Genomic DNA, 21658 nt, shown 5'->3' with positions numbered 1-21658 from the left:
TCCATCCATTCACATCAATCAATCCTAGTCTACTCAACCACATTCAGCTCATGGGTGTCCATCCATATCAAATTTGTTGGGTTCTAGAGGCCTTGACATGGATGAATAAATCAAAAATGATTCGCAGCGGAAGAATTGAGTGAATTGAATGACATCAACAAAAACATAACTACCTTTCCACTAATTGCATCCATGATTTCTCATATCCCGGAGTGAGACGAGTCAATTGCTCAAGTGAGCAGCCTCTAGATGCATCCACTCGATCCTCAACACGTCGAATCAACTCCCTCTCATTGACAAGCCCCGTTCAAACTCCATTGTTGTCGTTACGTCATCCCGATCACATCGGGGATGGAGAGGGGGTGTGGGGAGAATTGAGAAGAAGGGGAAAGGCCCCTAAACAATTCTGTTCTGGGTGAATTTTGTTCAGGGCCTTCCCCTATTTATACTGAGTGGGTATTTTTTGTGAAAACCCCCAAAACTTAAGTATATCTTTCGACGTCAAAAGACCATTCGCGTGTGAACCTCAAGGCCCATGTATTAGTCTACTTTACGACTCCAGCAGCCCAATAACCTTTATTGGCCGTCCAAATTAATTAACTATATCATCATATAGATTAATTAACGCCGGATCGATTTAACTCAATCGATAGGTCGAGTCTCCAACATGTGGGTTGCCAAGCTACACCTCATGTTCTAGAAGATACAAAGGAGTGCGTATCAACTCACTTCATGGAACATGTTCGTCATCGATTATCGTGTATGTATTATCCCCAATCCACTTGACTCTCCTTGGACGACTTAGGGTATGGTCAACTGTCAAACCCTAATCGGTCATCCACGTTAGTACTGATGTGTTCGGATATCATCGGAGGACTCTCCTCCTGATATTTCACTACCTTGGCTAGGGACTTCATCTCATGTCTTCCTCGAGCCGTCACCTCTTATACTAAGGGTGGACGATCGTATCTTGGCCACTCAATTGTCTTCGTGAACTTCTTGATGTACCCAAACTAAGACTGTTTAGAATCCCATGATTAGAGACTTGTTGGCCATAGCCAATGTACAACCGTCCGTCCACAAGACATCTTTGGTGTCCAGGTCTAAGGACCACTTATACAACCGCGACGTGAATCAACCTAATTGATAGTTCGGTATAATACCATTCAGGGATTCGTACAGATCAATTCAGTGAACTCTTTCCACTAAAGATCACCCACTATCTATCCTTAGTGTCTCCACACTAATGGCTACGAGACTGGCCATACTCATCATATGAGTGAGGCTACATAGTGTTATTCTATCCAGATAGTTTGATGTCCTTCTCGCGTATCCTTTGAATATGAATATTTAGAACACATGCTTAAAGACTAGTGATCTTCGTATTACGATCTCATCATAATTCACTAAGTCTGATCATGTATTCTTGAACTTCATTATAAGTATCACACGTGCACTATAATAAATATGTTGTATTAATGAACATGGAACAAGATGTGGAATGTGTGATTGGCTTGCCGGCCACATATATTTCTATCAATGACAACATATTAAAAATTGGAAGGATAAAATGATACAACCTCAAAATAATCCCACTTTTGACATATCTTTCATTACTTACTAATACATTTCACTTTTTAGTATTCACGTGCAATGCTGATAAAATTTGAATGATATATAAAATGGTGAGTAAATTAGTGTGTGATGTGAGATCACATTTTAGTAATTAATTATCTTTTAAAATATATATTATGCATTCAAATTAATAATATGTTCAAGAAAGATATAGAACGGCTTATATAATAATGATGGTTGATGTTGTAACCATTTGTGAGGAAACAATAAGGGGAGAGGGTATCCCTATTGCAAGAGTTAAATCAATTAATCCACAGAAATCATTAGAAGGTTTTAAACTTAATTATAAACTGTTTTGATTTAAGCCACACCCATGTAAGTATTCCTTTACGTAAGACACCAAAGATGCCTCGTGGATGGACAATAACATTTTCACTATGGTGTATTGAGTTTCAAGTCATAAGAATCCAAATAGTCTTACCTCAGATTCATTAAAAGGCTTACAACAGTTGTTGTGGTCAAAATAGAATTATATTCACCTGCTATGAGATGAGATAGAATCAAGAGGATTATGCAATGTTGATAAAGATATGGAAAATATGGTAAGCTAGCCGCTTTATTACCTTTTACTTATGCAGAGTCCTTAGGCAAGGTAAGGAAAGTGTTATAAAATGAATTATGATGATTCCATATTCCATCAAATGTTACTAGATAGATTCCATATTCCATATAATGGAAGTGTTATAAAAATATATATTATTAAGTACTCGAATTATATTCGAAGAGTGTTGCATACAGAAAATATATCCTCATGTGTGATTAAATTCATGCAATAAACTTAAAATTATCCTTAGCATAGATTAAGGGTTGATTCCAATAGAGAAACTAGTGAGTTACTAGAAGGAATATAATTTGAGTACTTAAGAACATATAATTTTAATTTTTAAGAGCTTCACAATTTCAATAATAAAATTGAAAACAAGGTTTTCTTATTTCTTATGGATTTCACATGTAGTTGGTATACCATTTTAAAAAAAAAGGAACGGTGGTGCTATGAGGTGTTCGGTAGTGATTTGGATGTTCTAGATTATGGTCCACATATGAAATGCAACAGTCTTGTAGAGGAATAGAGTGCACCATTTTGGGTCAAAGGTTACAACATGAGTGCATGTTGGGTGTGCAGCCAATGCAAGGTGATGATAAAAAAATGACTTCATTAATGAGAGAAGGGGGTGTGAATAATGATCTTTTGTGATGTAATGGCACCTTATTTAACCTCCTTAGAAGGGATGATCAGGATTAATTCTTATGCTCCTGAAAATCGACATCCTTGCTCGATCTAGATTAAGAATGGGGTAAAAATAGAAAAGTAGGTCTGATTCACATCATGTGGAAATATTGTGACCTAGGCATGCACACCAAAATAAGATATATTTAAAAATACAATAAATTTAGTAATTCTTTGACCAAATAATGGGATCCTAGAAATTTATGATTTTGGCCTTGAATGACTCCTTTTTTATCTGTGCCTCCACCTATAGCCCAGGTCATATCTTGGAAGTTTCATTTTATTCCACTTGACTGAACTCTTTTGTGCTCTGACACTTTCAATATTATCATACAAGATATATGTAGCATAGAAAACAAATCAAATAAAATAAGAAATATAAAAATGAAAAGCCTTTGGTCATCAAATCATATTTCACAAAGTCAAAATTTTATATTGTTTAGTTCCTCAAATGAGTCATCTCAAGTGATATGTGTCTGACATCTAGACGTATCCACGATCCCCAGATCTTTGAATATCTTTTCTTATTGTTCATCAGTACCATCATTGATCTGGAAAAATATTCTTACCATTTAAGCCACACTACAAGGGGCGGGCACTCAAGAAGAAGGGGGCAGAAGGGGGAAGGGGCCAGGGAGAGACTTGCACGTGTGTTTTTCTTTGGACTTTTGGTCCTTTAGTACCAACTAAAATTTTTTATCAATGGCCTTAAAATTAAATTATATCATGCAAAATACAATTACCTCATTTGTGTGACCTCTACGCTAATGTACTTATCTAAAAAATGATTTTATTACCCCCTAAAGCTATTTTTGGCTGAAATATAGACTGATTAATCATATATTTATTTAACCAAATAATTAGGACATTCCACCGTCACATGAGGTGCTAAGCTATCTATCAGCAATTGATATGTATAAGACACCATCTACATGATACTCCTAGAATGAATCGGGGCATCATAAGCTATCAAACTCAATTGGTCATCCAAGTTATGATATGGATTGGGAAATCATTGTAAAATTCATTTTCCTATATTACCTTGGGCAATGACTTCAAAGAATTGATCTCTTTCTTGATACTGTCTCCTCTTTTAATGATATGAAATAATGTTATTTTGTCCACACATCACCTTTGTGGTTTTTTTTCCTGCGTCGGAGATAAGCCATTTTGAATACTATGATTAGGGACATATTCACATTACAATCTCCCATCCACAATATTCCCTTGTGTCTCACATCTAAGGACTGCTCAAAAAAATGTGATAGAATTGATCTGGTTGATATTTACATATGAGCCCATTTAGGGATTTATACATATAAATTCAGTGAACTCTTTCCTTAAGGATCAACCAGTATCCCCCATATGTTTCACACAAATGTTTATGAGATCATCCATCCTTATAGTATGAACAGGACCAGAATGTATTATTCTATCCAGAAGTTTTAATGTCCTTATTAAGTAATATTTTAATACAGGTTTTATATATGTGTTTAAAGAAAAGGGATTATGGTAGTGTTATTTCATCATAATTAACTTATCCTTTCTCAGATCTTTATTTCATTATAAACATATCACATAAGAATGACCACAAATTTGAATTGTAGTAATGATTTCTAAAGACATGTATGTGTGATTGGTTTCAGGGGATATGATTCACGGAGGAGTATACTGAGTTAATGTAATAAGGAGACACAAAAATAATGCATTAGGCGGCGAAATCATGACATTCATACTATAAGGATGAAATCATGGTTTCATGAAATAACCACTTCAATCTTAAATTACATTTTTTTCTATATTTTTGAAGTCTAGTGGAAATTTTATTCTATTTTTAGAGGTTTATTAGAAACCAATGATAACAAGAAACTATGAAGTTAAGTGGAAAAAAAGAGAGGTTAAACCACAACCTAGATCACAAGAGGAAGTGCATGAGTTAAAAACAATAAATGGCAATTTAAAGCCCAAATTAGAATCATATGACCTAGTCAATTTTGGACCTGGAACTTATTTTTAGATCTCAAAAATCATCAAAATTCAAGGTTTTTTGCATCTGATCAACGTATTCTGTCCCTCTAATAATTGTGCATTGAATTGGAAGAGATTTGGAGTTATTTAAGGAACTATACCACAAATCATACCTACTCTTAATCTAGTTTTTTGGAAAAGCATATCCTCTTCTCCATTATCTTTGTAAGAGTATTTTTTACTAGGAGATGCAAGAGGTTGATCAAAGATTACGAAGTAATACACCACCCAAACTAGGATTGGGACTAAAATAAAGTTTGAGTCAACTCCCTCATTGGACGTATTGAGATTTACCCAAATGTTTTTTACCCATCTCTTTTGATAGCTAAGATCCATAGAAAACCAACAAAAAACCATGCTCAAAATTATTCATATAGCTCCTTACACCTGGACCAAGCTACCCCCATTCCTACTGCATGTTGATGTGACACTAATAGATCCAACCCACAAAGACTTCCATGACGTGTGCACCAGACCATTACTCCCATGGAAAGTAATTGAGCTAGAACTACTTGTCATGATTGGGAGTCAAATAGACTGATCAAACCTGTCAAGCATAGTTAACTAGATCCTAATCTAGATATAATTGACATATCCAGCCAGCTGGTCAGTTCTGAATGAATCATCACCTATGCCAATATGTGCATGCTACTGCATGCCAAGCTGCCGGCCATCCAATGCAACGATGGTATCCACCACTGCCAACCACTTCTCAATGGCACTAGAGGGCCTGAACAAATATATTTTGCATTCCTTTTATTGTATTTAATTCCCAAAACTAAGGAAAAATGATTAATAAGTAAAAAAATATCATAAAAGTCAAATAATTATTTAACTATTTGTCTTCAAGTTTTATCTATTTCCATTATTAAAAGCATATACACATTATTAAAAGGTAAAAAATAAAAAAAAATATTAATTTGGTTGCTCACTACCCCGCTCCCTGTATGTTAGACCCTTACTATATATTCAAGAAACACATATAAGCCAGGGTTCTTCAATGACTATTTTATTAATATCTAAACAAAACTTCAATTGGGTTTCTACTTTGCCCCGCTCCTTCCTGCTTTCTAAGTCCATCAATCTCTCTCTCTCTCCCTCTATCTTCCCGCTAATTGTCCATATCTTCTCTCCCTCTAGCTCTTTTCTCTGAGTCATATTCTCTCTCTCTTCCCCCTTATTGTCCATATCATCTCTCCCTCTTGATCTTTTCTCTGAGTCTCTCTCTCTCTCTCTCCCCCCCTCTCTCTCTTGCGTCCATGATTTTTCCTGTTTTTATCCCTCCTTAATTTCCTTTCGCATTTGCTATCGATCTCTCCTGACCCATCCATTTCCTTCTCTCTCTCTCTAACTCTGCCACCCCATCTCTCTATATCCGTCTCTTTTCCTCTCTTCCCTTCTCTATCCATTTCTCCACTGAATTTCATGCCATATCCCCGAGTACAGAGGCAGAGATCACCGACACAGTAGAAGTGTGAGTCGGAGTACGAGCATGAGCCCAGATGACACGGGCACAGATAATCAAAGGAGCAGGAGCCGAAATGTCAGTATGGACCATGATAAGAGCCCGGCTCGACAAAAATCTGATCGTAGCCGGAGCCATTATGAATACAGGTGGGTGGTGATTAACAATGTATGAGTTGTCTGTTTGTTTGACGCAATGTCTAATCTTTGATTTCTATGTAGTGCCTCGTCTGCTAGGCGTAGTCCGTCTCCACATAAGAGTCCATCTCCTCACAGGAGCCCAACTTCGTGGAGGAGCCTGTCTCCGAGCAGGAGTGTGTCTCCATGTAGCAAAGGTCACTCTCATTCCCAAAGTGCTTCATCTGGCGATCGGAACTCTGTCTCGAGGAGCCAGTCTCCCCGCCGATCTGATCAGGTGCTTTTTGCATTCAAATTATTTTTAAAGTATATTTCCTTGGGAAATAATGTGATCATTTCACTTGGGTTTGGGTCAACAAGTAAAAAAGTTTTCGTTGTCATTCATTTTTGGTATGTGACAGATGATAAGTGGATGATGATTCATCATTGTGGTGATCATCATCCCCTCATTGTCGTCACCGTGGATGCCATATCCCAGACCTCCACTGAATTTCATGGTTTTAATTGTAGGAGAACTAGGTGTAATAAGGATATAATAGATGGGAACAAGAGCCCGGAGACCCTCTTTAAGGAATCAAACGGGTTAGACCTGTTTTCTGTTTTCATTGCCACGAAAACCGTTTTCTGGAAGGAATTAGTGAACAATGAAAATTTGTTAAAAAGCACCTCACATTCATTTTATCTCCTTTACTTCAATTTCCGACAACCTCATGTCCCTCCCTGCCATCGATTCTTCTCTACTGGGCACCGTCAATTCCTTTCTGATGACCTCACTTCCCTCCCAGATTGAAGATCTGCAATTTCGGATATTCCAAGGTTTGACGTCGTTGGATCCCGGAGTGAGGCTGATTGGCTGACAAGAGAGTGAGAAAGTCAAGCGAGCATTGCAAGCGGGCCCCCCTAGAAGACAGAAACAAAGATTGAGCTCCCTGATTACAGAAGAGAGGAAACAGAAATTGGCACTAAGTGCGGGAACAAGTGGGAAGAGAGATTCTTCTCTGGCGTCGGCGCCCGAAAAGGAGAGACATGGCATATAACACCCACCGATGACCGTACGCTTCTCCACTGATTCATGAATATTGAGTAATTATTTGTTTTTAAAATATCTCTAGGATGGTCGAGAGCTTGGGGAGAAGAGCACCTCGGAAACGGGCATCTCCTTCGCTTGCTATCCTTGATTACATTTTTAGTTAGTCACGACGCTTCTCCATTTTCAAAATGTTCTTCAACATGGGAAGAGCACGACGTGAGAGAGGTGAAACATTATCATCGACGAGGAGACCCACTACGAGTAAGTCAACATCTTGGGCTCGCGTCGTTGAATTTTTCTTTATTCTCTCTATCTCTCTCTCTATCTGTGTGTGGAAGGGCTGAGCCTCTCTACAGCTGGGGCAATGCGGTGGGGGACTCGAGCCAGCTATTGTCTATTCACCCCACTTCGTGGTATATAGATAAGAGAGTGAGGATGATTGGCTAACAAGAGAGTGAGACAGTCAAGCAAGCATTGCGAGCGGCCCCCCTTAGCAGACAGAAACAAAGATCGAGCTCCCTGAGTACAGAAGAGCGGAAACAGAAGTTGGCACTAAGTGGGGGGACAAGTGGGAAGAGAGATTCTTCTCTGGCCTCAGCGCTCGGAAAGGAGAGATGTTGCATTTATCCCCCACCGATGACCGTACGCTTCTCCACTGGTTCATGAATATTAAGTAATTATTTGTTTTTCAAATATCTCTAGGATGGTCGAGATCTTGGGTAGAAGAGCACCTCGGAAATGGGTAGCTCCTTCGCTCGCTATCCTTGATTACATTTTTAATTAGTAATGCCAGATGTCATTTACGACGTCATCTGATCGGTACCGAGGACGATGGCTCGGTACCCAGATAGTGATGCTGGACGTTGACGGTGTTGTCGTCCGATGAACAGATAAACCCTAGCGGGTATATGTAACTACGATGCGAAGAATGAACGTTCTACGTGTCATACGTGCGGCTCTACCTCGAGGGAGGTGCCGAGCTCCAAGCTTCAACAGGATCACCGGCGACGGTGGCCTCTCGAACCTCGCCGAAGGGGACTAAGGCGACTACAGCACAGAACGGAATCAATCCGCCGGGACCCACACGTGACGGCCGGGCTCGGCCCGTACCGGTAAGACGCTCCAGATGTTCGTAATTTACGCTCAACCTTCCTCTCTCACCTATATCTAACCCGAGCGCTGTGGAGGCAATCAAAATAATACTGTAGAAGATAATGTAATGGGCAAGTGGGAAGACGGTGTGCCTCGTTGAAGACGGTGTACCTCGTCGGCTTTTGCTCGTCGGTGAATCTCTGCGTTGAATTGCATCCTGGTGCAGTTACGGGCTGAGTTTAAAAGTGGGAAGGTGCCGGAGAAGGGACTGGCATGGTTCGACAGCCCTCAGGCTGGAGCGCACAATTGAGAGTCGGCTGGGGGGCGGGGGGTAGCGATAGTGCAGTCCATCGAGGGGCTGTGCTGGCACGAGTAGCAGCCTAGCAGCTCTGCTACTCTAGGTAGATGGATGCCGGTTGGACAGTGCGACGAAGGAGGAGCTTCAACTCGGGCGAGTCATGTATCAATTGACAGCAGGAGTCACCGTCGGCGGTACTTGGCATCGCCGCTGACATGACACCTTGCACTACTCACAACGGCGACAAGCCGTGAGTAGTGGTGCTTCCATCGCAGGAGCCGGGTGGTGGGGTCCAAGGTTGACCGGCGGACCAAGCCAGAGGCGCCCACTCGGGTCCTCCGTTTGACCCAACGCGCAAGCGGGGTCGTCGCTTCAGCGCCGAGTGTCAGGCAGGGTGTTCCTTGTCAAGGGGTCTCACGACCCAAACAGTCTCCCAGTCAATTGAGCTCACAATCGAAATAGACTCCCGGTCAATTGGGTTCACAACCAAACAGATCGCCAGTCAATTGAACTCACAATCAGGACGGATTCCTGGTCACTCGGGTTCACGACCCAAACCGTCGGTGGATTTCTGGGCCTTGGCGTGAACCAAGACGCTGTAGGGATCGTTATCGGCTTCAATAACTGCCAAATATGCTGTGAAGGGCAGTTAACAGCACCAGGCGTGGATACGTCTAGGCCATTGGGCAGAATCAAAGTCGGGATGTTCCAGTGCCGTTTGATTGCACCATGCTGAACGGGAAAGCGGGGCGTCGTCGAGAAAGGGGGGGGGGGACAGGTTTGGGAGACCCATGCTCCGTCTTCACTCTGAGCTTCCTTTTCACCACGCTATTCCCCTCCCCAACCTCTTTCTTCTTCTTCTCTCAACAATGATGCAATTCCACAAAACACAAGTCTGAATGCTAGGGCGCCCATGCTTTCCCTTATCACGGGAAAGTAAATGGCCCCCTAGCTGGACAATAAGAGAGGGGGTGAGGAGAGAGCGAGGTTCATTAAGGGGGGCCCTTATAGAATGGACCCACCCCATTACAACACAATAAAAATAAAATAAAAAAAGAAGAAGGGCATGAGGTGCGGGGGAAGGTTCCAATGGGCAAGGTCCCCTCCCTCCAGCACAAAACATAATTAAACGACGGGGCACACACACGAGAAAACACGGACGAAAACACGAACACGAGAAAACCAAATGAAACTAAGAAAGTCGAACGAATACGATGAGCTTTTCGTTCGGAGTACTTGAATTCGGGCGCCTTCACGGTCGCCTTGGCGTGCCGGTCAGGTTGAACGCGAACCGGCAGTAGTGCTGATGGTGATGACGGCGTCTTTGAAGACATCTCTTTGGACTCTAGCTGCTCCGCACCATCAGTTAGTCATGGCGCTTCTCCGTTTTGGATTCATCAGTACGGGAAGAGCACGACATGGGAGAGCTGGAACATTATCGTCGATAAGGAGGCCCAGTACGAGTTAGTCAACATCTCAGGCTCGCATCATTGACTTTTTCTTTATTCTCTCTCACTCTCTCTATCTGTGTGTGTGGAAGGGCTGAGCCTCACTACTGGTGGGGGGATGCGGTGGGGGACTCGAGCCAGCTGCTGTCTATTCACCCCATGCCGTGGTACACAGATAAGAGAGTGAGGCTGATTGGCTGACAAGAGAGTGAGACAGTCTAGCGAGCATTGTGAGCAGGCCCCCCGAGTTTACATAAACCAGGGTGCTTCAATGAACCAGGATTCTTCAATCACTATTTAACTCTAAAGTGTGTTTTATCAATCCACACACGTTAGATGAGTTTTATCTTATCCAAGATAAGTCGCTACAATGGGCCATGTCTCATCCATAACAAAAAGTGACTCATGTCCCTAATCATCTAACCTCTTGGAAGGCCTCTTAGTCGACTTTCTCAAGAAAGTCGTCATCTATTTGCAACCATAACTGTTCCTTTCTGTGCTTCATTTAGTTCCATTTGCACTCCACCTTGGCCCATTTCCCCTAGACTTAAACCATATGATTATATGTATTAGCAATAATAAATCCTTGATAAAGACAAATAAACAAAAAACTCGTGCTAATGCAACAAATTTAATGTTAACATCTCAGTCATGGTAAGTCCGCATAATCAAACTATCAGACAACTATATGAATTGAAGACAATCGCACATGCATAAATTTCTTTTTGGAGAAAAAGATTGCCCATAGATCCTGTTAATCGTACCCATAATTTTTTTCTAAAAAATATTGAAAAACCCAACAAACAAAAATATTTACTTTTGTAATTTATCACAAACAAAAATGATGACGAACTCTCATTTTCTTTTTTGAAGGACAAACGGCGATTATTCCACATTCTATTCTTTTGATCAAAATGATTGAAAAAATGTAGCTTTGTTGCAAGTAGACAGCTCATTTAGGCAGCGTGAGGTCGCCAGGTAGCACCTGTGTTCATGAGGAAAATGAGGAGAGAGTCTCTAGAGGGCCATGAAGACGCTGAAATCTTCTTTCTTCTTGCTCGCACTGATGCTGGCAGCTGCTGCTGTGGGGAGCTATTCTTCACCGGCACAAAGCGGAGAATTTCGTCAGCATGGCAAAGCAGAGGAGATCGTGAAGACGGCTGACGAAGACGACTATCGTATCTTTGACGCTGTTCCGGTAATGTGTCCTGATGTGCAAGCCGCGCCCATACCTCACGCCTGATAGGTTAGGGAAGCCGATATACCTCTTTTTATTTCTCAGATTCATGGGGCGGAAGGGGGGTTCGTTGCCTGGCTTCCTCCCTGATTGTAATCAAAAGATTAGATCTCTCTCTCTTTCTGTCTCTCTCTCTCTCTCACTGTGTGTCTCTCCCATTTCATCTCTCCCTCTCTACCACTATCTTGCCTTCTCTCCGTGTCTCTGCCTCTGTCCCTGTCTTTGTCTCTGTCTCTCTCTCCCTCTCCATTTTCTCCCCCTCTCTATCTCTATCTTGCCTTCTCTCTGTGTCTCTGTCGCTGTCTCTCTCTCCCTCCCCATTTCTCCCGCCCCCTCTCTCTATATCTATCTTGCCTTCGCTCTGTGTCTGTCTCTGTCCCTGTCTTTATCTCTGTCTCTGTCTCTCCCTCCCTATCCGTTTCTCCCTTCCTCTCTCTATCTCTATCTTGCCTTCTCTCTGTGTCTGTCTCTGTCTCTCTCTCCCTCTCCATTTCTCCCCCTCTCTCTCTATCTCTATCTTGCCTTCTCTCTATGTCTGTCGCTGTCTCTCTCTCCCTCCCCATTTCTCCCGCCCCCTCTCTCTTTATCTATCTTGCCTTCTCTCTGTGTCTGTCTCTGTCCCTGTCTTTATCTCTGTCTCTGTCTCTCTCTCCCTATCCATTTCTCCCTCCCTCTCTCTATCTCTATCTTGCCTTCTCTCTGTGTCTGTCTCTGTCTCTCTCCCTCTCCATTTCTTCCCCCCCCCCCCTCCCCTCTTTATATCTTGCCTTCTCTATCGCTCTGTCTCTGTCTGTTTTTCTGTCTCCCTCTCGCTCTCTCCCCCTCTCCATCTCTCCATCTCTCCCTCTCTCTCTATCTAGCATTCTCTCTGTCTCTGTCCCTGCCTCTGTGTCTCTCTCTATCTCCCTCCATCTCTCCCTCTCTCCTTCTCTCTCTCTCTCTATCTCTATCTTACCTCCTCTCTCTATCTCTCTCCCTCTCCCTCTCCATCTCTATCTTGCCTTCTCTCTCTCTCTGTCCGTCTCTGTCTCTGTCTCTCGCTCTGACTATTTTTCGATTCTTTTTGACAAATTCATTGTTTTCGAAGCGACAATTCATTATTTAATCCACCAGTTAACGCAAAGCCCACAGTAGTAGGCCCTGTATATCTACCACAAAATTTTAAATAACTCGATAGATAGTTTTCAAGCATATCTTGGCGAAGCCAGAATCATCTTAATTGTATCTATCCATCCATCCATCCATCTATCTATCTATCCATCCATCCGTCTATCTATCTATCCGTCTATCTATCCATCTATCCATCCATCTATGATCTATCTACAAGGCACTAATGTATGAGCGTAACGAAGCAACAAAATATACGTATTTAATGCGCATCAATCCAGTCTATCAAATACAAGAAATCTAGCTACCTTTTTTTATCTATCTATCTATCAAGACATCTATTTATATTACGGCTGGAGATAACATCTATCAAATATAAGTAATGCATTCCCTCAACATCGGGAAATTTGGCCATCCAAATATCGTTGCTGCAACAGCAAAAACCGCGTTATCAGATACCCAGATGCACGCGGTTGCCGTATTATAAGCAAAACCTTGGAAGAGTTTATTACATGCCGAGGCACAAACTTTACCCTGTGCTCATCATGTCTCTCTCTCACACACCCAGCCCCTCTTTTGCGCTCACCAGCGGAACAATCCCTGCAAAAGATAAAGAAAAAAGAGACGATCATTAACATCTTAAAAACAGTTATGTAAGGAAGTAGCAGAGGCGTTGCAGGAAGTGTGTGGCTTACCCGCTTGCTTTTCTTCTTCTTTTTCTTCTCAGCTTCCGCGAGGAGCTCCTCCTGTCGCGCAAGAGCCTCCTGCAGGGCCTGCAATAAGTCGACCCTTGGTCAATGCTTTTCCCTCACTTGACATTCGATGAATGAAAATTGTTTCATACCCACATCTGTTCCCATATTCTAGACTAAAAATGTTCTTACACACACATCTGATCTCATATTCCAGATTAAAATTGTTTTCGCACATATCTAATCTCATGTTCTAGACTAAAATTGTGATCACGCCCACATCTGATCCCATATTCTAGGCTAAAGTTTTAATCATACCCACATTTGATCCCATATTCTAGGCTAAAATTTTAATCATACCCACATCTCATCCATTAGTCTAGAGTAAAATTGTTTTTATACCCACATCTGATCCCATATTCTAGACTAAAACTATGACCAAACCCACATCTGATGCCATATTCTAGCTTAAAATTGTGAAATATGATCCCTTATTCTAGCTTAAAATTGTGATCAGACCCATATCTGATCCCATATTCTAAACTAGAATCATGACCGTGCGCACATCTGATCCCATATTCTAGACAAAAATTATGACCATACCCATATCTGATCCCATATTCTAGCTTAAAATTGTGATCATACCCATATCTGATCCCTTATTCTAGCTTAAAATTGTGATCATGCCCAGATCTGATCCCATATGCTAAAATAAGTAACAAAAAATCATCGCACCTTCTTCGTTGACTCCAGGGCGGCCTCCAATGCATCAATGCGGCGGGCGGCAGCAGTCAGCAGCTCCTCTTTCTCGGCAGTCAACTCACGGGGCTTGACGGTCAGCACATTGACTTTTTCTTCCAGCTCAGCTAGGCGCTGAGAGACGGCGCCAAATTCCGGAGTGGGCCCAGTGGGACCCAGCTGCCTGCAGGCATTGACTGTGGTCTTGGTAGGGGTGTCAGTGCGATAGAGGGTGGCACAGTCAACGGCCACATGGGCAATTTTCCGAGGCATGCCACGTGTCAGGCGAAGAATGGCCAGAATGCCCATGGCAAAGGCCATGGCCCCTGCCAGGATATGGCTGCTGATGGCGTCTGGTGCCTTGATGGCCTCCAGGATAGGAATGGGCCCACCTACATCTACTCAGGAAGTCAAAGATTTAATTTATATGTCACAAAACTTAGGTCTCAGCTCATGTCATTCATCAACTTTGTCAACCCTAATTGACATGGATGATGATGTTGACCAATTTGGATGATGAACAGCGATGTGGCCATCAGTCAACGTCCACCACCACCATTTTTGCTTGACTTAAGGTATAAATTATTTGACTAATCACTATCTCATCAAGCTCAGTGTCATTGCCTGTCATTGAGGATGATCATGATGGAAGTTTGCCTATTAAGCATGCGAGTTGACCGACGTTGACGTTGACACCTAAGAGCAATGAGGTCCTCCTTGTAAATGAATTCCCAAGTATGGTTAGTCAACCCAAGTAGTGTTGGGTTGAAGGGCTGGGATGGCCAGTTGACCTAACCCTACTTCTACTTAACCCATGATGACTTGGGCCAATCCATCCTAGTTATAGTGGCCCCGATGAAAGGTTAGTGAATTTAGCCCAGAAAAAAGAAATCTCTTACTTTTAGAGGTTGTTAACTTGTACTGGGTCAGTTCTTTCTTCCAGCAGGCATCAATGGGCTTCTCTGCCACAGGGGTATACTCGTCATAATCTATAGATGCAAGCGATGATCCTCCATAGGACTGCAGCACCAAACCGGAGATGTGAAAAGATTTGATTAATAAATGTTTACAATAATGTTCAAGAGGGATTCCTACCTCTTCACGAACAGGGGAGAGACGAGTGCGTTTAACCAGCTCCCCTGGTAGCTTATCGGAAGAATCCAACGCTTCTCCATGGAAAGAAGTCCGGCGCTGAAGCAAAAGCCAATGAATGGAAATCAGAAATGTTTAACTATCATGGAGAAGATAAACAGTGGCAAAGAATAATGCCTGAGCATGGTTCATCTCATCTTCATAGATGGTCTTCTCATCCATGCCAGAGAATGATGAAGCCTGCCTCTGGCAGCATTTTCCTTCCCCATGTTGAACCATCTGGAAAATTCAAAAAAAAAATGGTTTTAAAAACTTTAAAAAAGTTCTTAAAAAAGGGTGTGCAAAGAGGGAACCTTGATTATTTCCGGATCTTTCCATGGGCCTTTGTCTGACCTAAGACATCCCCCTGCCCCAGGGCATGAACAAGACCCACCCAGAAACTCCGGCAATTCACTGAGAAAAACTTACAATCATGATAAGTTATAAAAATAATGACACATAAACACCGTTTTTTATAAAACCATTACCTAGCATCAATTACTTCCAGTAACTTGCTCTGGAATTTATTGCCTAATACCTGGTAGAATACATTGCACTTGATGAGTTGAATAAACGATAAGACTGATTAATGGGAGGGGCAGAGAACAAACATGGATTTTCTCCGTGGTTTTTGGGTCAAGGAAAGACTTGACGGTGCTCCACAGCATTCTGAATCCAGGACCGGCGTTGATGATGAACATGCGATGCAGTGTCTACAGAAAAATCTCAGCCGTTAGATTCCGGATCATGCCACTGAACACATGATTTCTCAAAACATAGAGTACCCACCTCGGGATAGTTATTTCCATCAATGTTCTGAAGACGGCCAACCAAGTCTCTGGCAGCTTTAGTAAAATTCTTTATCCCCTGAAAGGTAAGACAATTTTTTGCGTTATTTTTTTCATTTTTCTTGATGAAAGTTACATGTTTTTCAGCTGGAATACTATAGTTACCACGCCTTGTACATCAAGGATGGTTGTGCTTTGGTCGATATGGCGCTTTGCTGCAATTGAACAAGCCGGGAACTTGACCTGAAAGTTTCTCTCAAACTCCTTGACGTGGTACTTGACGTAGCGGTCCAAGTTTGTGACTTGCATGAGTCTTGCAGGGTCGACTTTCCCAAGTCTTTCAATGTAAACCGGACGTCCTTCCTTGTCAACTCCGTGATGCCCGTGTGGATAATGCTCAAGGACTTCGTTCAGTTCTTCAAATTCGAAATCCTACCATGGTTGAATAATAAAATCCCAACATTTTCCGATGAATTTCACTTGACTGAAAGTTAAAACGGGAACTAGATCGTGTGATAATGGTTAGGAATGCTTTGCCAAAGCTGTTGTCAAGTGGGGTAGTAACATTGTAAAACTTACTTTTGGGTGATGATAATCAATGGCAGAATCACAAGAAAATAAAGTTTTATAATAGTTTAGGTGGATTTTTATTCTGTACCTCCAGAATTGTGTCAGCGCCGAAATCTTTCCTCCACTGAAGCATATCAGACCACATCTGCTTGGCTTTCTCCACATCAAATTTCCTTGCTTTAAGAAACCTGATTTTTTAAGAAAAGAAAATTAGAGAAGAAAGCTGGCTATTTTAACTGCATTGAGTCCTTCTGATTTGCAGACCTGTGTTCATCCATCCAAATGTAAGGTATTAATAAATAAATGCATACATATTTTATATGCTGACTTGTTTATTTTCATTTTATTTTAGATAACATAAGGTACTAGGATTCCAGAAGTCCTACTACACACACCTAAAAGATAAAATAAATTGATGGTTAATAAGAAAAATACCTCAGCATCATGTGATAATCATCATGTTTTGATGGAAGTAACTCCTCCAGAATTAAGGTTTGGCGAAATGCATCGACAGCCTTAAGTTCTTCAGCATTGCAGACATCCTCAATAGTAACGGAAAATACTTGGCTATTTCTCCTGACTCTTTTTGTCAGAGAATGACCAAATTTCGCAGAGGCATTCATGGCCTTCTTCTTAAGAGATCCTATTCTTGTTTTCTTCTCATCTTCAAAGTTTTCAACGTCAGACCTTCTATCACGACGTTCGCCGTGAATAAAAGGTTTGTCGAGACCTGGATAAAACAATTAAAATTTTAAGAAATAATTATAGATAAATCTTGATTTTTAATGGCACTGGAGTGTGATTTTGTTGTTGGTGTTGGTATGATTTTAAAATTATTAATATGAATTACCGTAAGCATTGTATCGATCCAACGGTCCAGAGTAAACATCCGCCATTTCTAGGGTTCTTAGTGTGTCCTTCAGAAACGGCAAAGAGCCAAAGGTTTAAGAAATCATATGAAATCAGACCGACTGGCGCTCCAAACCCCTGCAGTTTAACAATCTCACATCAACAAAGTGCTGAAAACAATAACTTTTTTGCATTTCTACAGGCTCCTTGTACGTTTAAAATTATTTAAAGTCTTGAGAGAAAGAGTCTGTGAAGGATAAGAGATATAGAGAAAATGAGAGGGAAAGAGTGATAGAAAAAGAGAGAGATAAACTAACAGAGAGAGAGAGAGAGAGAGAGAGAGAGAGAGAGAGAGAGAGAGAGAGAGAGAGAGAGAGAGAGAGAGAGAGAGAGAGAGAGAGAGAGAGAGAGAGAGAGAGAGAGAGAGAGAGAGAGAGAGAGAGAGAGAGAGAGAGAGAGAGAGAGAGAGAGAGAGAGAGAGAGAGAGAGAGAGAGAGAGATAGAGACGAAGATATATATAAAGAGATAGAGAGATAGACAAAGAGAGACAGAAAGAGAGAAAGAGAGAGAGAGAGAGAGAGAAGAAGAGAGAGAAAGAGATTGACAAAGAAATGGAGAGAGATAGAGAAAGAGATAGAGATGTAGACAACGAGAGAAAGAGAGAGATTGACAAAGAGATGTAGAGATAGGTAAAGAGATAGGGAGATGGACAAAGAGAGAAAGAGAGAGATTGACAAAGAGATGTAGAGATAGCTAAGAGATAGAGAGAGGGACAACGAAAGAACGAAAGATAGAGAAAAAGAGAGAGATTGACAAAGAAATAGAGAGATAGGTAACGAGAGAGAGAGACAAAGATAGAGATAGAGAGACAGAGACAGAGATAGAGAGAGAGAGAGATAGCCAGAGACAGAAAGACAGAGAGATAGATAGATAGATAGATAGCCAGAGAGACAGAAAGAAAGAGAGAGAGATAGATAGCCAGATAGACAGAAAGAGAGAGATGGAGATATGCAGTGAGGGACAGAAAGAGAGAGATAGAGATAGATAGCCAGATAGACAGAAAGAGAGAGATAGAGATAGATAGCCAGATAGACAGAAAGAGAGAGATGGAGATAGATAGCCAGATAGACAGAAAGAGAGAGATGGAGATATGCAGTGAGGGACAGAAAGAGAGAGATAGAGATAGACAGAGAGAGATGGAGATATACAGAGAGGGACAGAAAGAGAGAGATAGAGATAGACAGAGAGAGATGGAGATATACAGAGAGGGACAGAAAGAGAGAGATACAGATAGACAGAGAGAGATGGAGATATACAGAGAGGGACAGAAAGAGACAGATAGACAGAGAGACAGAAAGAGATAGACACACAGAGAGAGAGAGAGAGGGACAGAAAGAGATAGAGATAGACAGAGAGACAGAAAGAGATAGACACAGAGAGAGAGAGAAAGACAGAGAGAGATAGAGATAGACAGAGAGACAGAGAGACAGAGCGACAGAGAGAGAGAGAGAGAGACAGAGAGAGATAGAGATAGACAGAGAGAAGAGAGAAATAAAGAGAGAGATAGAGATAGACTGAGAGACAGAGAGACAGACACAGAGAGAGAGAGGGAGAGAGAGAGAGATAGACAGAGAGAGATAGAGATAGACTGAGAGACAGAGAGACAGACACAGAGAGAGAGAGGGAGAGAGAGAGAGAGAGAGAGAGAGAGAGAGAGAGAGAGAGAGAGAGAGAGAGAGAGAGAGAGAGAGAGAGAGAGAGAGAGAGAGAGAGAGAGAGAGAGAGAGAGAGAGAGAGAGAGAGAGAGAGAGAGAGAGAGAGACAGACACAGAGAGAGAGAGAGAGAGAGAGAGAGAGAGAGAGAGAGAGAGAGAGAGAGAGAGAGAGAGAGAGAGAGAGAGAGAGAGAGAGAGAGAGAGAGAGAGAGAGAGAGAGAGAGAGAGAGAGAGAGAGAGAGAGAGAGAGAGAGAGAGAGAGAGAGAGAGAGAGAGAGAGAGAGAGAGAGAGAGAGAGAGAGAGAGAGAGAGAGAGAGAGAGAGAGAGAGAGAGAGAGAGAGAGAGAGAGAGAGAGAGATGTCCACCCCGTACCTCCAAATCGAACGCTGGTTCCACAGAGGGGGGAGGGAGAGAGAAACGAGAGAACGGGGGTTCTTATATGGCCTCTGGGTCTTTATCCGAGGTCGTTTTTTTATCCTTACGTTGACACGAGTTGACCGGAACGTGGCCGCCTGTCCGTCCACATCTCCAGACACAGCCTGCCAACCAATTATTAGTAATCCGTTGACGACACTTCCTTTGAGGGAGAGCAAATCCCCTCCACAGACTGCAAACTGTTCCATGAAAGTTACATCATGGAACGTCTAACGGATCAAAAAAAAAAAATTTAGTATGTTTTTAGAATATTTCCGACCCTCTCTCTCTCTCTAAACTTTGGTTATAAGTGCTGGTAAGATACATGTTGCATGCAAATAATATACATGTTACATGTCAAAATGTAGATGTAGCATTTCGTCGCTGGACTAAAATTACCTATATTTCATCACTCCGATTCATCCACTGAAAAGTTATGGTGACACGTCACCAGTTTAATAAAGAAAATTGTTATGAACTTCATTTTGAGTTCATTAATAGTCAGCACCTGCCTGTACTTTGCCAGGGACTTTAAATTATTACTTGACATCACATTCCATTGATTTGAGTTCAATTCATATTTTTGCACGTCCAGTTCTGAAATTTGACTGATGTTATTTCTATTTCTTAAATGCAAATAAATTGTTTGGCTAATACCAGCCATATAAATAAAAAAGTATTAACTTTTTTGTTTTTTTATCAGTTCAGGATACATAAACAAAACTTGAGTGTTACTTTTGTTTCATTAACTTAACGAATAATCCAGTGCTCTTTCTTTTTTCTAAGTAAAAATTACAACATCTGATTTTCTAGTTTTGTCTCTACTTTCCCGTCATTAACTAAAAAAAAGTTTTCTATTTAGCAGTCATAAATTGGAAAATATATGTCTCTGATTTATTTTTCATTAACCTGGCACTATAACCATCTCTGATTTAGCAGCCATGAATCTAAAAATATCTTACTTTGACTTATTATATATTAATGCAAAAATATATGTTTCTTGGATTTGTTTTTCATGATATAGATCTCTCTATCTCTGCCTCTCTATTTATCTATATATCTATATATATCTATAAATCTATATATATATATATATATATATGTTTCTCACACACACAGAGTTTCTCTTTCTCCTTCCCTCCATCCTCCCTTTCCCTTACCCTCCATCTCCCTTTCCCCTCTCGCCCTATTCTTTGTGTAAATAATCAATCTTTTCTTTCTCTTTTTCATTGAGCTTATGATCAAATTTGTAGGCTTCTTATTTATATTGGATTTTTTTCCCTTTATTTACTTTATTTATGAATGATCTGTATCAACTTTGGCATTTACTAGTTGACCTGACAGAAGATAGATTGGACATTGGTCCTTTACTGAACCGAAACTGGAACCAAATTTTGGGTGATGTTTAGGTTTTACTAAAACCAAAAGAAATGCTCACTGTCAATCCCATCAAGCAACTGCCTTATCAAAATCAGGGTTAATAATTTAGTTGTAACTTATGAACAAAATTATTGCATGAACCAATATCTTGAATAATATACTTAGTATCTTAATTATTACACTATTATTCATTTTCTGGAAATCTGGTTTCTGTCTGGTGTTGGTATGCATCCTTTTTATGCATTATGACAGGCCTAATATGGTTGACATGGTCATTAATGGTTGGCCTTTCTTCGGCTGCAATCTCCACATTAATCTACCGTTAGAGGGATATTTTGGTCAAATTATAATTATCCTATACTGAATACTATCCCTTCCTGAAAATTATATGTTCCTCTGATTTTGCCTCCCAATAAGACCAATGTCTAAGGCATAGTTAAGTCACTTTCTCCAATTCACTGTACCAATTGAGGCATATGTGGATAATAAATGTGGATCAGTACCTCCCTTGTTAGCCCCATGATTATGAAGTCATTCCCTTTCCTAAAAGTATCTAACTTTATAGATAAATCATACATAGGGTATATAAAATATATTTTATGGAATAAGGATTTACTTATCACTAAAAAAGTATTATACATTGTTTTTGGAAATTAAGGTTTCAGCTGGTATTGA

General features: G+C 41.1%; 1 protein-coding gene across 1 annotated transcript; it reads right to left on the bottom strand.

Annotated features, from left to right (window-relative positions):
• Positions 1–13014: 13014 nt before the first annotated feature.
• On the bottom strand, positions 13015–19812 carry LOC144703385 (phosphatidylinositol/phosphatidylcholine transfer protein SFH3-like). The gene is made up of 15 exons (XM_078575565.1): positions 19562–19812; positions 17593–17611; positions 17475–17541; positions 17060–17354; positions 16713–16812; positions 16220–16486; positions 16056–16133; positions 15878–15979; positions 15755–15804; positions 15581–15680; positions 15405–15506; positions 15035–15341; positions 14133–14533; positions 13401–13478; positions 13015–13305 (listed from the first exon to the last, which is right to left on the bottom strand). The coding sequence occupies exons 1-15, from the start codon at positions 19810–19812 to the stop codon at positions 13288–13290; spliced, it is 2235 nt and encodes a 744-aa protein (XP_078431691.1). The 3' UTR covers positions 13015–13287.
• Positions 19813–21658: the final 1846 nt, after the last annotated feature.

This window comes from Wolffia australiana, chromosome 5 (genome assembly GCF_029677425.1).
Source record: "Wolffia australiana isolate 7733 chromosome 5, ASM2967742v1".
NCBI lineage: Eukaryota > Viridiplantae > Streptophyta > Magnoliopsida > Alismatales > Araceae > Wolffia > Wolffia australiana.
The sequence above is the reverse complement of the archived record's forward strand: the minus strand, read 5'-3'. Positions and strand labels throughout refer to the sequence as shown.

Bases quoted from the DNA above. Each gene is read 5' to 3' on its own strand.
- LOC144703385 (XM_078575565.1), bottom strand. From the start codon at position 19,812: ATGGAACAGTTTGCAGTCTGTGGAGGGGATTTGCTCTCCCTCAAAGGA. The intron at 15,681-15,754 runs GTAATGGTTTTA...AGTTTTTCTCAG, and splicing joins CTGGAAGTAATTGATGCTAG to TGAATTGCCGGAGTTTCTGG. The intron at 14,534-15,034 runs GTAAGAGATTTC...CTTCCTGAGTAG, and splicing joins CAAGTTAACAACCTCTAAAA to ATGTAGGTGGGCCCATTCCT.